Raw genomic sequence first — 17,240 nt, forward strand, 5'->3', positions numbered from 1 at the left:
GTAGTGTCCTTAACAACCTTGCCAACCTTTGTATCGTCTGCAAACTTGGACATTAAGCTTGATATACCATCATCAATATTATTTATAAATACAGAAAATAATAATGGACCACACACTGAACCCTGAGGGACTCCACTAATAACATTAATCCGCGATGAGCAGTGTCCATTGATTACCACTCTGTCTTCTCCCCCCTCAACCACCCCTTTATTCATAGCAGCAATTTGCCTCCAATGCCACACTGCTTCAGTTTGTGCAGCAGTCTTCCATGGTCAGGCAATACTTCCCCTGACCATGCTGTGTCCACACAAAACGATGCTGTGTCCGAGCTATAACTGAAGTCTTGTCTAGATGATCCTGCAGTGCTTCTTTGACTAGTGCCTACGTTAATTTTCCTGGAACAGAAGTTAAACTCACAGGTCTATAATTACTTGTGTCAGCCTTTGTGAATTGGGGTCACATTTGCACATCTCCAGTCTATGAGTACCTCCCCTGAGTCCAAGGAATATAGGTATTACCAGCTTCCAAGTCTAATGGTAAATATATTTGTGTGAGGTAATGTTTACCCAATACATGTGCCAAAATCTCAAGTTTTCATGCTTGTGCTGGTGGATTTAGATTTATATGCAATTGTTCTGCTTTTCTTTTTTTCTTTTTTTTTTTCCCCCTGTATTCAGAGTGTGCTTAATATCTCCACATATATTTAACAGATTGAGCCTAGTTCTTTTAATTTGATGCCCTAACATTTAAATGAGGGATGCTTTACCAGTGAGGCAAAATTGGAAATAACATTGTCGTGCCTTGCTGTAAGAAAGTTAAGACTGCAGCAAAATACATCATTACGATTTTTTGAACAGTGTTTATTAAAGCGTATCATGGATTTGCTTGTTTCGATGCTGTGAAATGCCTGTGTTCCTAAACATTTGTTCCCCCTACCAGGGTTCTCAAGCTTTGCAATGTAGCAACCCCTCTCCCACAAGTAAAACTAAATCAAGAAATACATAGGCCACTTTTAATATCAAATTCAGAAATTTTAGCAAAATATGAATTAATTTCATATTTAAGGTGAAAATTGAAACCATTTCATTTGGATTAGAGTTGGAAGAAATTAGATTCTTTTTTGTTTATTTCCAGTAAAATGTTTTGTTTTATAAAGCTGTAAGGTTCTATTATTTCTATAACAACTGTATAACAACTATCTATCATAGTTCTTATACAGTTTAGTGAATTTCACAGTGATACCCTTGGTCCACTTTGACTTTTTTATCAACACCATAAAAATCACTAAGTATGTGATTACGTGCCACTGGCATTGAATTGAAAATGTTACGAGAGTGAATGTACACATGTGTAGTAGACAGTCGCACAAGAAAAGCTTCTGGTGGAGAGAAGCAAGTAGATGAGTGAATAGAACATCTTTCTATTCACTTGACTCACCTTGCTTCTGAAATCCTGTACCCTACTTATTACTAAATATCACTGAAATGCAGGTTTTTCAGAGATTAGCATTAGTTGAGGCATATGATGCAAGAAAGGAAGCTTATACAGCATCAGCCAAAAAAAAAACCATTTCACCCATCCGGTCACTCCTAATCTTTGTCCAGTTCAGGCTTCTTAAATTTATTTAAGCTATCAGCTTCCACAACAACAGATGGAAGTCTGTTCCAGCAAGCAACTACCTGCTGGCTAAAGGCAAACTTCCGCACATCTATTCTACAACTGTCTTCCCTCAGTTTGAATCTGTGTCCCCTCAGGTTCTTAGTCTGAGCAAGTGGAAGTATCCCATCACCATTGAGTCTGCTCAAACCATTCAAAGCTTATACACCTCAATCAGATCACTTTGCGGGTGCCTAGTCTCCAGATGCTGCAAGTTATGGAACTTAAGCCTTTCTTCGTAAGCGCACCCCTTTGTTCCTCTCACCAATCTTGTTGCCCTTCTCTGTACTTGTTCTAGCAATTCTACATCCTTCCTAAAATGAGGCCTCCATGTATGCTGTACTCAGTGTGGTTTGACCATTGCCTTATACACAGGGATAATCACCTCCTTGTCTCTGCTAGCAAAATTCCTATATATCATTGACAAAACTACATTACCTGCTGTGGCAGCCTGTCTACACTGCTCAGAGAACTTCATATCTGACTGCACAATTACCCCCAGGTCTTTTTCATTCTCCACCTCCCTGAGTGTATGTTGGTATGTTTCTCTTGGGTTACTTTTACCCCTATGCAGTACTTTCCATTTGTCATTGTTAAACTTCAGTTGCTACTTCAGTCCATCTTTGTAACTTTTCTGAATCCTGCTGCAGTAGCATACTGTCTTTAGTGTCATTAACAACCCTGCCAACCTTTGTATCATCTGCAAACTTGGACATTAACTAAGATTCAGTAAATAAAGCTAATAGAGCATTCCATTTGCTTTGTGTGTCTCACCTATGTAAACAAGGCTTAACAGTTGTTAAGTTGTTAGTAATGGTGGCAGCAACATTTAAGTAGCAGAATACTTTCTTCTGGGAAGTGCTGTCATTTAAAAGTAGTGTTTAGTTTGTTTTTTTGAGTAAAAGAAAACTAAGGTCATATTAAAACTACTTGTCTTTTTTGCAGTTTGAATACAAATAAATAGAAATAAAAGAATTGAAATGTTCTTTCAGTTGTTATCTAACAAATGCAAATAACATAAATAACATCAAAGCTATGATGGGAGCATAATGAGTCTGTTCAGTTTACAGGTTAACTTTTTTTATTACTAATAAAACATATGAAATAAGTTTACTATTAACCCTTCATCCACTGTTTGGTGTTTAACAGATGATTTTTTTTTTTTTAACACTGCCGGCTTGACACATGCATCTGAGAGTTTTTCATTCATCTGGATGGAAAACCATCTGACTTCCTTCAGTTTTTCTGAAAGAAAAACTGGATATTTTTGTCAAGCAACATTTGCCCGAGACTGACTAATTTGGCCAAAGTGAGTAATAAACCCAAAATAAACCCAAGGGCTCACATCTGGTGAGTATGGGCTTGGCAAACCCAGGATCCTGAGCTGGATATCATTCTTTTTGGCTGGTGCAGCATAAGCTTCAGGCTTCCTTGCACCATTGGCTAATAATAATAATAGTCTTTGCCCTTCTCAATCTAGAAGAGACTGAAGCAGCCCATGATTGTTGAATTCAGTGCACTAAGTACAGGTGTTTAGGTGGCAGTGAATGCGTTAAATATAGTTGCATCCAGTGATTCTTCAGAAGTGCCCTCCACATCAGCTGTGATTTCATTTTCATTTCTTTGGTGGTATGTGGATTATTCTTGTAGACATTACCCTTCAGGAAATCACAGATTCAGGGCCAGCAAGTATGGTGGCCAATCCCATCCAGTCCCATGTCATCCAAAATGATTCTATTAAAATTTTTTCTTCAGGAAATAACAAGCAACATTTGTTTGTATGCGGGCTTGCCCCATCTTGTAAAAATGTTTCTTCTGTATTCATTCTCGTGTTTTGGTAGCATTCTGAATTAACTGTCAATCAGGACCAGTCTCATGATTTCAGCTGATGAAATAACACAACACTTGTATTTTGCAAGATGCAAAAGGCATCTTTGGGACTGCATGAGGATGCTCATTCCCTGCATGCATGCATGTTCTATTTATCGACATAGCTGCTAAGGTGGAAACGCACTTCACATTGGTGAACCATATGTGGTGAATAACTGTTGTATTGTTTTCCAGAAATTGGTGAAATGAATCACAAAATGTGAATTTCCTTTTGTCAGCATTGAACAGGGATTGTTGCATCTGCAGTTTTTAAGAAAACAGGTTTAAGCCTTGTTGAAAAATCCTTGAAGTGAATATTTGTTTTAAACATAGCTGTTGAAACAATCATTTCACTTATTTCCTTGGGCTGCACAGAATAGCTTCCTATACATGCACAACATTTTCAGGCATCTTCCTAGACTTCCTTATGCCAGTAGTACATTTCTTATTGTCTGTCAGTGAAAAATTACTGACTTCATTATTAACCTTGAAATTGTTGAACTTTCTGGACATTTTTTTAAGCAACTAAATCTCACTTTAAACTCACATTGCACTGTGCAAAACTGCCTGTGTAATAAAACCTTTCACACATTAAAAAAAAAAACAAACAAAAAAAAAACTTCCCCATGGTTTACTCTTGTTTGCAGAATTTTTCTGCTAGGCCATATTGCTAACTGGTTAAAAAAAAAAAAAAAAACTCCCATGCTTTCATGACACCAAACTTGCCAGTGCTAGCTGAGTACATTAAAAAATATATAGGCATTCAAAACAGTTGTACCATTTTTTTGATGACCCTGTTTTAATTTGTCCTATTGTATTCTTTGTGTATATTTTTTGAGAATTGCTCTTTTAAAGAGAAATTTTCCAGATACTTTTGCAAGACTGCTATAGAGGAAAAAATATAATTTGTATATATTTTAATATTTTAATATATATAATACCCATTCATCATTTGTAATAGTTAATTTATTTTCAGCTTATAAAACAGTTTGTGGCGTAAATGGGCCATTGGTTATTTTGGATGATGTAAAGGTAAATTTATCATGTTTTTATCATATGTTGAGTAATTAGAAATTTTAATGAGTAAAATAATCATTTTTAATGTGTACATAAATTTTCATTTTCATGTTCTGTGGCTTGAGTTAATTTTAATCAGTGTACATGTAAATTAGTTTCCTTTATAAAGTGACTAATATTGGTGCAATGACCACTTTAAATTATTTTGCAATATGTGCTGCCATTCTTTATAAAAAGATTAACACACCACTGGAATATACACAACACATTTTTTACTGCTTTATTGAAAGTAGATGAACTTGGCAAGCTATTCATTCCAAATCTGCTATTAGTTGTAGGTTGGGCATAATTGAAAGTTCATAATTGATTATTGTGATTACAGCACACCATTTGGTTATTTTGATTTATATTCACATCATTTGAATGATTTGTTCAATTATGGAGAATCATTTGATTGTACCAATCACTAATTAGTTGGACCTATTATCACATTTTTTTCCACAAAATGTACAGTAAAGCTTATAGGTCAGTTTACACTTCTTAGATACTCTATGAGGAACAGACATATCTTTTATTAAACACCAGTAGTAGTCAGCCATAATTGCCTCATTCCACCTACACTGGTGTCAGGTGTATGTGTTCTTGATATATTGGTGAATGCTTTTCACCAGCTGCCTGTAGGTTCTCAGGAGAATGGTTATGTAGAAAATGAAGCTTCATCTAATTTATTGCAACAGAGGTCACAAAACTATTATGTTGTTGACAATTTTTTTGTATTTCCTTGCCTTGTGATTACCCAGGAAGTTTTCCCCATCCTTGTATGCATCCAGGCCACCATTTCTTTGAGACATGTTTGCAGAGAAATTAACTTTCTTCAGCTACCTAATCTATGGTTCATAAAAAATTAAGAGTGTGTTCGCACTAGTCTCAGAACATTGTAAAAAAGGTGCTGAAAATAGGCTATATCTTTATTTAAGGCTTTGAGTCTATTTTTATGTGAAAAGATGGTAGAAACACTTTGCTGGATCACATGTGATCAGTGTCTCATTGATCACATTCTCTACTAATAAACTTTAGATATGTTGTTCCACTCACAGAAAAGCAAGGGCATTTGTGAAACCTGTTGTCCAAGTGACATGGTTAGTATCTTCAGAAGTGGTCTTCTTCACCACAAATGGTTCACTTGTGATCAGGATTATTTCTTTTAAATGCACCACATGGCAAGTAGGAATAATACACTTTGTGCCAAAACTCCCCTCAAACCACTCTTTGAGCTACTAGTGGAGAACTCATTATTACTGACTTTTCCTAGAAGATTATCAAAAAGTCCTACTGATTTTTTCCTGGAGGATTTGTAGAAATCATTCATCTTTTACAATTTTACCGAACGTATAATTTTCTTCCAGAATTCAGTCAAGTTTATGGTGTTGGTTCTTAAATAGGGTGTGAATTTTTCTCCCTTATGTATAATTATATATTGGGAATGATATAATACACTGAGTGGCCACTTTATAGGCTACACCTAGCCATTTTGTGAAATGGAGCATTCCTGCATGTTTGTACCATGCATATAAAGCTGGTGGGCTTTATGGGGATGCTGTATTGTGTGCAATTCACTGTAGATTGGACAAGATGAGAAATTTAAGTGGCTTTGAATGTTGCATGTTAGTCAGTGCCAGACACCGCTAGTATAAGAGTCTTGGGGAATATTGAAATTGGTACAGTAACCAAATAATATCCATCTAATAGTGATCCTGTGGTCAGAAATAGCTTGTTGATGTAAGAGGCCAACAGAGACTGGCCTCATGCTTGGCAAGATTTTTGCAGGGTAACATAAAGGTTGCAGTTAATCAAATAATAACCCAGTAAAACAGTGGTAACCAAAGAGGCATTCCAAAACATAGGACCCATTGTATCTTGTTGTGAATGGGATATTGTCGCTGACAACTGAAATGGTTCCACTCCTGTCAGCAAAAAACGAGACTGTATAGTTAAAGTGGATTCTGGGACACCAACATTGGCTGTGGTGGATTGGAAAATGACAAGTATGGTATGACAAGTCCCAGTTTCTATTGTTTCATGCTAATGGAAAGACTTAAATATGACAAACTGTATGAGTTCATGGACCCTTCCTACCAGGCATCAGCAGTGTTGGCTGGTTGTGGTGGCATAATGATGTGTGGTGAATGTTTTCATGATGCACATTGGGCCCATTGATACCAGTGGGGTGATATTTGAATGCTACAGGTTATCTAGAAATTGTTTCCTAACAGACTTATGCCTTCATGGCTGCAGCATATCCACCTGGATTGAGTTCTTCCAACAGGATAATTCTCTATGTCACAAGGGCAGAATCATATAGAGATGGTACCAGGAACATGAGAGGGAACCTGGCTCTGTGTTAGCTTTTCTAGTCACCAGATCTTAAATCCAATTGAACACCTGTGGGTTGTGATGAACAAGCTGTTTTGAGTAGAGATCTGTAACCATTCAGTTTATAGCAACTGTGGGAATCATTTGAATCAAACTGGACTAGCATCCTTGTGGCACACTTTCAATACTTTGTTGAGTCCATGTCATAACAAACCTAGGCTGTTTGAAATCTAAAGGGTACCTACACACTATTAGGTTGGTGTACGTAATAAAGTGGTATTTTTTTTATAGTATAATGGGATGCATTATTCAATGTAAACATTGTATATTATTTTATATAGACTATACAGTAATATGCTGAGAGAAAAAGAATAGCCACAAAGCTCCATGAGCAATGGCAATCAAATTGGGAGCAGGAAACCAGAGGTGCTGTTACCAAACGGTTTCTGCTGCAGGTGGCAATGGTTAACCCAAAGCCACCAAAGTGGTATGCCCCTGGGCTTTTACAACCTTCATATTGACAGGTCACAGCTCCCTAAAGACAAAACCAACTTCCTTAGGGCTGTCTGATGACCCAAATTGTACCTGTTGCAAGAGTGAAGACTGAATACACATTCTTTATGAATGTACAATATATGAAATCCAGAGGACTCAGTAATTGCTGAAATTGGCTCCCTTCCAAGGGGACAAGAACACCAATTTATTATAGATGAAAATACATATAAGGCATCTACAAACTTCACTCGACTGGTATTTGAAATTAGACGTGTAACATGCAGAGACAGGCCCTATAGCCTCTCCCACAGCCAAGCAATAATCCATAGCCAAAGTGCCCATGTCTCCCACCATGCCCAAATGATGACACTTTAATCTGAAAGATACCCGGAATGACTGGGTTACCCTGTCTTGAATAGGGGCTAGGAGTTCCACACTCACTCACTAAGTAAACTTAAAGGGAGGGAGATGTACATGCAGCCAGAGAGGCAACTCAGCTAAATAATATTAGTCAGCTTGTTGCAAGGGGTTGCAAGGTATAATGAATGAGTGCAAAAGAATTGAGTGATTTTGCTGGGCACTAAATGAATGTGATAGAGTAAAATTGAAATTGTGGTGAAAGATAAAGAATGTGAAGTTACGGTGAAAGAGAGTGACCCGACAAGGAAGCAAAAGAGAATGAATGAGAATTTTGGTAGAAGTGAGTGAAAGAAGGTATGAATGTAATTGAGAGTATGAAACATTGTCAAATATATAGTTTAGAATATACATACTAACACAAATGAACTTAGCTGCTAACATCTGAGGATGCAGTGCAGAGAGAATGGAATTGAATAAATGAAAAGAATGAATGGAAGCATGGGTTTGAGTGAGAAAGGACACAAATTTTAATTCTTATTAAGCTGCATAAATACTAACCCTTATTTTAGCTGTTCTTCAATTTAAATTCTTATCTAAGTTACTCCTAAAGTATTTTATCTTAAATACACTACACACCACTGCATCCCCCCCATGCGAGAAAGAGGTGCATGAAAAAAAGCATAATTTAACAAAAAAATATTATTATAGCATAAAATGTAAGGATAAACCCATAAAATAGGAATAAATGTAGCGTGTGAATGAGTAGTTATGAATGTCGCAAATCCCCCCCCCCCAGATCAGCTGGTGGCAAGAGGACCATGTAAGGCCCCATGAGCATCCTAGCAAACACTATGAAGTGGCTACTTAGCTGGCATGGTGTGGAATGTCAACACTGGCCAGTAGGGCTTGATCTCTGGTCAGTGTGATAGTCTCCAAAATTCTTGTCAATCAGTTCGGCCCTAGAGAGATAGTGCAAGTCTCATGGGATAAAATTTTTGTCAGTGTGGTCTGTGCTTGTTAACAGAAGACTGCTTTTACAGCTGATGGGATATACTTGAATAGAAGGGGTGCAAGAATAATTACTCATGCTATCATTACAGTGTTAAGTGGGTCAGATGACTGCTAGCTTGTGGGGATTCTTCACAAACTGAAAGTAATTCTTGCACTGCTTCTATTAGAATGGAGGGCAGGGTGCTGGGGTTTTCAGGGAATGATGGAAGTCATCACGGAACAAATAAATATATGGGATGTTTTAGGGTAACTAAGAGTAAGGATGGGTGTATGTTTACTTGCATGTACACTGGTGCTGGGTGTATAGTACATAAATTTGATCAATTTGAAGTGCTGGTCAAGGCACTTCAAAGGCAGATATTGTTGGGATATCAGAGATGTGGTATCACACAGATATAAGCAGTACAGAATTGGAATTTGGGTAGTACAATGTGTACAGAAACGATAGGAAGGGAGCAGGGATTATGCTGTTAGTTAAGAAACACACAATCTAAGGATGTGCATCCAGTTGACATAGATGGTCAGTGCAACGTTGAGTCAGTTTGGTGTGACATAAGCACTGGGAAAGCAAAAATGAGAATAGGAGTGTGTTATTGGCCTAATGACTCTGATGAGTACAATGAACAACTGTACAGAGAAATAAGAGTCGGCCAGTAAATCAGATTGTTTTTTGCGGAGTTATTGGATGATTGTTTTCTACAGCAACATGTTAGAGAGGCAACAAGATAGTAAATACAGTCAGTCCTCGTATAGCACGATAATTGTGTTCCTAGAAACCCTTGTGCAATGCAAAATCGTGCAATATAAACAACAGGCTCTATGGGAAAAATAGGGTTAGCTGCCAACCACCCAAGATTGAACACACATTTGTAACCAAAACATTACCAAACACAGTAAATAAACATAATAAAATACTTAAGTATTTTATTACGACTATTATGTAATAAAATATTGCTAATGCTTTTGCTTCTATCGTAAACAAACTTGTTTTTTGTTTGATTTTCTATCCAAACAGATGACAGCCGTTCCATCTCTTCCAATTCTTTGTGTCTTAACTAATGGATTTTAATTACACTGAGTTGCTGCTATGAAAGTTTTTATTTTCTCTGCATTCTTTGTAATTCTCGGCGTTGCCTCATTTAGGTCTGTAGCACGTGCAATATCACATGGTCTTTCATTTCGCTCAAAGCATTTCACAATTTCATATTTTTTCTCTGTCGACAGAGGCGAACTGGCCATAAGCTTTACCAGGGAAACCCCGGAGGCCGATGTGATTTTGGCCGTAAACCATAGTATGAGGCCACTATAAATTTTCCCGGGTAAGAATTTTTGACCCAGTCCATCTCTGTTTATCGATATTGCTTTTCTTTTTCTCTCTGAATCTGCAGTGTCTTCACCAGGACGCTTCCTTCTCACACCTTTTAAGTATTTTACTCATTTTTAGGGAATAAAGCACAATTACAAAACGAGGAGGTACACTTGATACACATAAACAAAGCTGCGCGCGTGTAGCAACTGAATAAACAACACCGTAAAGGCAGAGATACACTATTAACACCTCACATTTTACTAAAGCACATTTCTGGGGGTTACTACCATAAAACAATAAAAACAATTTCCAGTTGCGTTTCTGCTAGTGGAATTGTTATAAACTGGTAGTAAACTCGATCTAATTGCATTTGCAATTATACCGATAGCTGGAATTGTGTTGGTTTTTACGTTATCATGGTGAAATGTGTTTCCCCTTCACTGATATAAAAAACAAATACATTTTCAGAATCTTCTCTTCATTCCCATCGTGTTGCGTTCAGTTGGTGTGATTCTGCGTTCAACTGCCATTTCTTGTAAACACCAAGGCAAATCGTGCATAAGCGAATTTGGTTCGTGTTATATAAGATATCGTTCCCCTATTTATAAATCGTATGATCGAATTCGTGTAGTGTAAACACGTGTTATACGAGGACTGACTGTACTCTTGATCTCGTTATCAGAAGCGATTTTTCGTGCATTAATAATTTGAAGATAAAGGAACCACTAGGTGGTAGTAATCATAGTGTACTGATGTGGGGTTTACTTAAAGATGTAACTACCATCAGGGGTAAAGCAAAGGAACTTGGTCTGAGACAGTTTGTAAATTCTATACAATGGGACCAACTGATGATGTTACCAACAGCAAATTTCAAATGGGAAGCATTCGAGGAAGTAATCGTAGAAGCTACTAAGCTTTTCATACTGATTAAGAAATACTGTTCAAGGTTTAGGCCTAAATGGATGTCACACAAACTAATGAGACTTGTGGCAGAGAAAAAAAAAATTCATGGGATGCATATAAATTATCAGGCGACACAGAAGCTTATGGCAGATATAAGCTAGTCTGTAATCAAGTCACAAAGGAGGTTAGCAAGCGAAGGCTGATTACAAGAAATCTTTAGCAAAGGATGCTAAGGAAAAACAGCAAGGGCTTCTTTAGTTATATAAACTGTAGAAGGAAGGAGACAAACCATCAATATCAAGTGAACCAAGTCAACTTGGTCCATTTGATACCGATGGTTTGACTGTTGATGATCCTGCTCAGATAGCTGGCTGAATGAGTATTTTGCATCTACATTCACACATGAGGACTTAAGGGAGAAGAATTCCAGAAGTTTGTCAAACTGTAACAGAGTGCTTAATGATTTTGTAATAACTGAGAGCAAAGTGAAGGAGAAATTGTTGAAGTTAAACATAAGAAAGGCAGCCGGGGTGGATGGGATATATCCAGTTATATTAAAGGAGGCGGAAAAAGAAGTAAGCAAACCATTAGAAATAATTGAGAGCATCCTTAGCCTCAGATGAAGTCCCCATGGACTGGAGATGCATAAGTGTATCCCCAATTTACAAAGGTGGGATGTAACAGGTGACATGAGTAATTACAAACCAGATAGTTTAACTTCTGTTCTGCTGAAAAATAATGGAGTTGCTGGTTAAAGATACATTGCAGGATTATCTACACAAGACTGCAGTAATAATTCAGATGCAGCATGGGTTTGTAAAGGGAAAGTCTTGTCTGACAAATTTGATTGGATACTATGATGTGGTTACAAAGGATGAAAATAATAATTTTGATATTATATACTTGGATTTCAGGAAAGCTTTTGATACTGTTGCATGGAAGATTACTATACGAATTGGAGCAGTATGGTATTAAGGGCAAGTTGCTGCAATGGGTAAAAGGGTGGTTGAGTGGGAGAAGACAGAGTGGTAATCAGTGGATGCTGATCTTCGTGGACTAATGTTATTAGTGGAGTCACCCAGGGTTTGGTGTTGGGCCCACTGTTGTGTATATTTATCAGTGATATTGATGAAGGTATATCAGGCTTAATGTTGAAGTTTGTAGATGATACATTGGTTGGCAGGGTTGTTAATGACAGTACACTACTGCAAGAGGATCTAGAAAAGTTGGCAAATGGGCTGAGAATGGATAACTGAAGTTTAACATTGACAAATGCAAAGTACTGCATATGGGTAGAAGTAACTCCAGAGAAACGTACCAACTATTTCGTTTTACACTTATGGTGGTAGAAAATGAAAAAGCCTTGGGAATAACTATGCAGTCAGATATGAAATTTTCTGAGCAGTGCAGACAGGCTGCCAGAGCAGGTCATGGGATATTGTCAGTGTTATACAGGAATTTGCTAGTAAGGAAAAGGAGGTGATTATCCCCTTGTATTAGGCAATGGTCAGGCCACACCTTGAGTACTGCATACAGTTCTGGAGGACTCATTTTAGGAAGGATTTAGAGTTGCTTGAGTGAGTATAGAGAAGGGCAACAAGATTGGAGAGGGGAACGAAAGGTTGGTATTACCAAGGAAGGTTGAAGTTCTGCAAATTGCAGTATCTGGAGACTAGGCACCTGCGAGGTGATCTAATTGAGGTTTATTTAATGCCTTGAATGGGTTTAGCAGGCTCAGTTCTGATGGGCTTCTTCCTCTTGCTCAGATTACTAACCTTGAGGGGCCATAAATTGAAATTGAGGAAAGACAGTTATAGAATAAATGTGCAGAAATTTTCCTTTAACCATTGCGTAGTTGATTGCTGGAACAAACCTCTGTCTGTCATAGTAGAAGTTGATAGCTTAAATAGATTCAAGGAGGAACTGGACAAATGTTTATAGGGAATGGATGTGTGAATCGGGGTTTTTTTTTTTTTGGCTGATTTTACATAAGCTTGCTTCCTTGCATTACTGCCTCTACTACTACTATTTCTCATCACTGTGTCATAAGGTTGTTCAGTCTTGGTTCTTGCTTATCCACTGATGAGAGGCACCCATAAGTGCTGAAACCATGGTATGGATAATGGCATACAATTTAAATGAGCAGCAATATATTGAAGTGTTTATTGCTATTTATTTAAAATATATGACATCAAAAGGCTCCAGGCATCTGCTTTTTATTTGAAGTGTAGTTCAGTACTGAGGTGACTTGAAGTGCTGCCACAATAAGAACTTGATGCCTTTCATACCAAACTTTTATTTTTCATCTGTGTACAAAACAGACTTTTTCCAAAAGTTCTCTCGAGTTTAGATAAAATAAATTTGTATACTCTATGCATATGTGTCTTTTTCTAGTTGCTTGAATAGTTTGGATAACCCATAATATGGTTAATCAACATTTTGGATAATCATTATCCTACTGCATTACTTTTGTTGACCCTGTTAGAACAGCAATTAAGTGATCATTAGAATTGGTCTGTACCTATCTAGAAGAGGTTTTACACTGTAAGGCATGTTTTGAATTTGGCCTTGACTGCCTGCTGTATTTGTTGCAGTAGGTTTTTTGGGTAAATGCAATAGGTTTTTTATTTATTTTTAAAATTTATTAATTTTATTTTATTTTCCTTTTAATTTAATTAATTTATTTTTTTAAATGGAAGTAATGAAGTATACAGATGGTACTTTCTTAAATGTCATTTTGCGTTTACAGTTTCCAAAATATGCTGAGATTGTTGAACTGGTATTGGCTGATGGAACAGCTAGAAAGGGCCAAGTTTTGGAAGTCAGTGGATCTAGAGCTGTTGTTCAGGTGAGTATTTTATTTAATCATCAAGAATAGGTGAAAATCATCAACCATAAACAGAAAGAAAATTTTTTATGAATTATTTTTAAATTTTTGAAACTGAAAATTTAGTATTTCTCAATTATTGTAAAGGTCCCCCCCCCCCCCCCCCCCCACCTTCCAGTTCATTTTTTTCCCCTTTGGAGAAGTATAGCCACAAAAAAATTTAAAGTTCTGTTTTGGAGTAAAAGAGCATCTATCAAAATTTCGGTTTTGTTTTTATTTCTGCTCTCTTCTTGACTGTAATTTGACTTACAGTACTCAGGAAAGTATATTATTTTTGGATAATAAGACCATTGCTTTTAGAAGTATTTTTTGATCTTATTATGTCAGAATTGAAAATAAATTTTTAAAATTTTCCATTTGGAACTATTTCTTGCCATGTTTTTTACCAAAAAATCCAACTGGTGAAATGCATTGCTTTTTTTATATATTATTATTATTATTAGCCATATGGTGCAAGGAAGCCTGAGGCTTATGCTGCACCAGGCAAAAAAAAAAAAAAAAATTTCTGAATTACCAAGAGAGAAAAGTAGACAGGAATAACCAAGAAAGAGAAGAATGATGATATCCAGCTCAGGACCCTGGGTGTGCCAAGCCCATACTCACCAGATGTGAGCCCCTGGGGGTGTATGCAAGTAAGCACATGGGATAGACTGCCATTCCAGATCTTTTAAATACCTATACCTCTGGTTCTTTAACAAGGAAGCTTGCCTACCAAAATACACCAATTTTTTTTTTTTTTTTTGCTTTATCTATTGTTTTATTTGTCAGTAATACTAAAGCACTGGAAAAGTGAAATATGACATTCAGATATGAACTTTTTTTTTTTATAGGTATTTGAAGGCACTTCGGGAATCGATGCCAAGCATACTGTATGCGAATTCACTGGTGATATTCTCCGCACACCGGTTTCAGAAGATATGTTGGGTAGCTGTTTATTTTGTCAATTTAAATTATTTTTGTGTTTCTGTAGTGATTATTATTAGTGGAATTCTACCATCTAAACTGTTGGGCCTTCAAGAAGGGTAACTAATCTGTGTTTAATGTTGGTCATCCCCCTAACTTATATATTTATCCACTGTATGTTTAATTAACCAGTCTCATTTACTGTGTAGTATTAATTTTGCATATAATGTTAAAAGTAAATTTGCTAACATCTATGGTCTTCTTATGAAAAATGTTATTTGCTGATACCTTGAATGTTCTAGTTTATAAAGGCAGGGAGATGAAATGCAAAAATTCAGTAGAGTAGATGAATGCATGCAGGCTTCAATCAAATGAGCAATATATCTACATGATAAAGCAATATATAGGTAATGCAAATAGGTATTTTAAGGCAAATATATTTTAAGTCTGCTTTACTGCTATAAATTGCTTTATCATGTAGATATATTGCTCATTTGGTTGAAACCTGCATTCATCTACTCTACTGAATTTTTGCATTTCATTTCCCCGCCAGCTCATTTTCGCTTTGCATTTCTTGAAATACTCCAGGTATCTTACACTTTCACTGTCTTATCATACTTTTGGTTTCATTTTAGATTCGTTTCTCAGCATGTTTCGACACACATTTTTCCTTTCGATACAAGCATTTGGTATTAGCTCCCTTTTATACTAACACTTACAAATGCCAGAGCGCTTACTATAAGGTTGTGCTTCACAACCCCAGCAAACTTAGTGTTATTTAATAACTTTTTCTATACTTTTTATCTTTCTATTGTCTTGTTCTAAAATTCTTCCCATTCATTAAACTGTTAGTGTAATACAAGAGTGATACAAATGTTCCTACTGTCCTACTTCTATTGCTATTTTTAATCTTTATTTATTTAAAATACTCCTTTTTTCCTTCCCCATCCTCAATTTAATACCTCACCCTTACCATTTGCTTGTTCTAAATCTATTTTTAAAATAAATTGATTTTCTGTCTATACAACATTAGATCCTACACTAAATTCTATATATATATTAAACATATTGATATTAACCATTTTAATACCAACTCAATATACTTATTTTTACCTAAATAAATTACAGCAGTCACCGCCGACCGGACTAGCCAGGTGGGTAAAAGTTCCTGCCTGGCAACCCAAAGGTCACAGGTTCGAATCCCACTTCGGGCTTGGATCACAGTAAAATGCAAAAACTTTGGGAGGTGCATTATGGCCACAGAAGCTGATGCGCCGACAAATACCAAAAAAAAAAAAAAAAAAAAAACCCCCACCAGTAACCAAAATGCAAGCGAGCAATTCGTCTCTTGTATTCACCTTTTCTTTGTATACTGTGCTTTTCATCCATCCCTACAAACAAAAATCTAACAGAGTGAGGTCTGGAGACCTTGGTGGCCAATGAATGGGACCACCATATCCGATCCATCTTTCAGGGAAAGTTTGATTTAGATATTGTATCACCAGATGGGTCTAATGTGCAGGAGCTCCATCATGCTGAAAGTACATACCAATCTTTGTAGCCAAGGGAACATACTCCAATAGTAGTGGAAGTTCTTTTTGTAAAAATTCTAGGTAAATGGGCCCTGTAAGACAATTTTGTAACACAACAGGCCCAATCAACTGATTGTCGATGATACTGCACCACATGTTTGCAGAGAAGCGATGTTGAAAATTTGTTTCTACAGTGGCATGTGGATTTTCTTCTGACCACCTATGAGAGTTATGGGTGTTGTTGATACCTTCACAGGTGAAAGTAGCTTCATCGCTGAACAGTATTAATGGAAATAATCGGCAATTAGCATTTATCACCACCAAAATTCCAATCGCTGGGTTTCATCTCCTGGTTGAAGGTGTTGCACCCGCTGTATATGAAATGGATACAAGCTGTGCTCATGTAATGTTCGCCATACTCTTGTCTGTGGAACACCGATACATGTAGAAATTCTTTGTGCTAATAGTAGGACTACATTCTATCCACTGAAGAATGTGTTCTATCTAATCCACATTTTGTTCATTTGCATGTTCAGAAGAAATATGAGTGCTGGGAACTGTACAAGTCACACACAGTTTGGTGTAAACACTAGTAAATGCTCTTGAATCTGGTATTCTGTGGTTAGGAAACCATTGACAGTATTCTCTACAAGCATCAGTAGCACTTACACCACAAAAACCATAGACAAACACCATATCGGCATATTCAGCATGTGTGAAAATGTGCGGCATTCTTAACAATACTTCTAACACCAAACAGCATTAGGTGATAACTGCTTCTTGGTCACATGACCAAGCAGCTGTATCTACGTATCCATTGAGAATTAGACACACATTTATATGAACTTTTTTACTCAGAATAATCAATACCATAACCTCCCAAAATATTTACTATTCCTCCTAAATCACTGTGTATTGGTCAGTC

At 36.7% G+C, this 17,240-nt stretch overlaps 1 protein-coding gene across 1 annotated transcript in view; it reads left to right on the plus strand.

Moving 5' to 3' along the window:
* Positions 1-17,240, plus strand: part of Vha55 (V-type proton ATPase subunit Vha55) — a 199,087-nt gene that overhangs the window by 18,826 nt on the left and 163,021 nt on the right. The window contains exons 2-4 of the mRNA XM_090377158.1: positions 4,502-4,557; positions 13,743-13,841; positions 14,711-14,804. Coding sequence (XP_090233284.1) covers positions 4,502-4,557; positions 13,743-13,841; positions 14,711-14,804 — 249 coding nt within the window. The remainder of the gene's footprint in view (positions 1-4,501; positions 4,558-13,742; positions 13,842-14,710; positions 14,805-17,240) is intronic.

This window comes from Mastigoproctus giganteus, chromosome 7, assembly GCF_048544385.1.
Source record: "Mastigoproctus giganteus isolate SK-2022 chromosome 7, ASM4854438v1, whole genome shotgun sequence".
NCBI lineage: Eukaryota > Metazoa > Arthropoda > Arachnida > Uropygi > Thelyphonidae > Mastigoproctus > Mastigoproctus giganteus.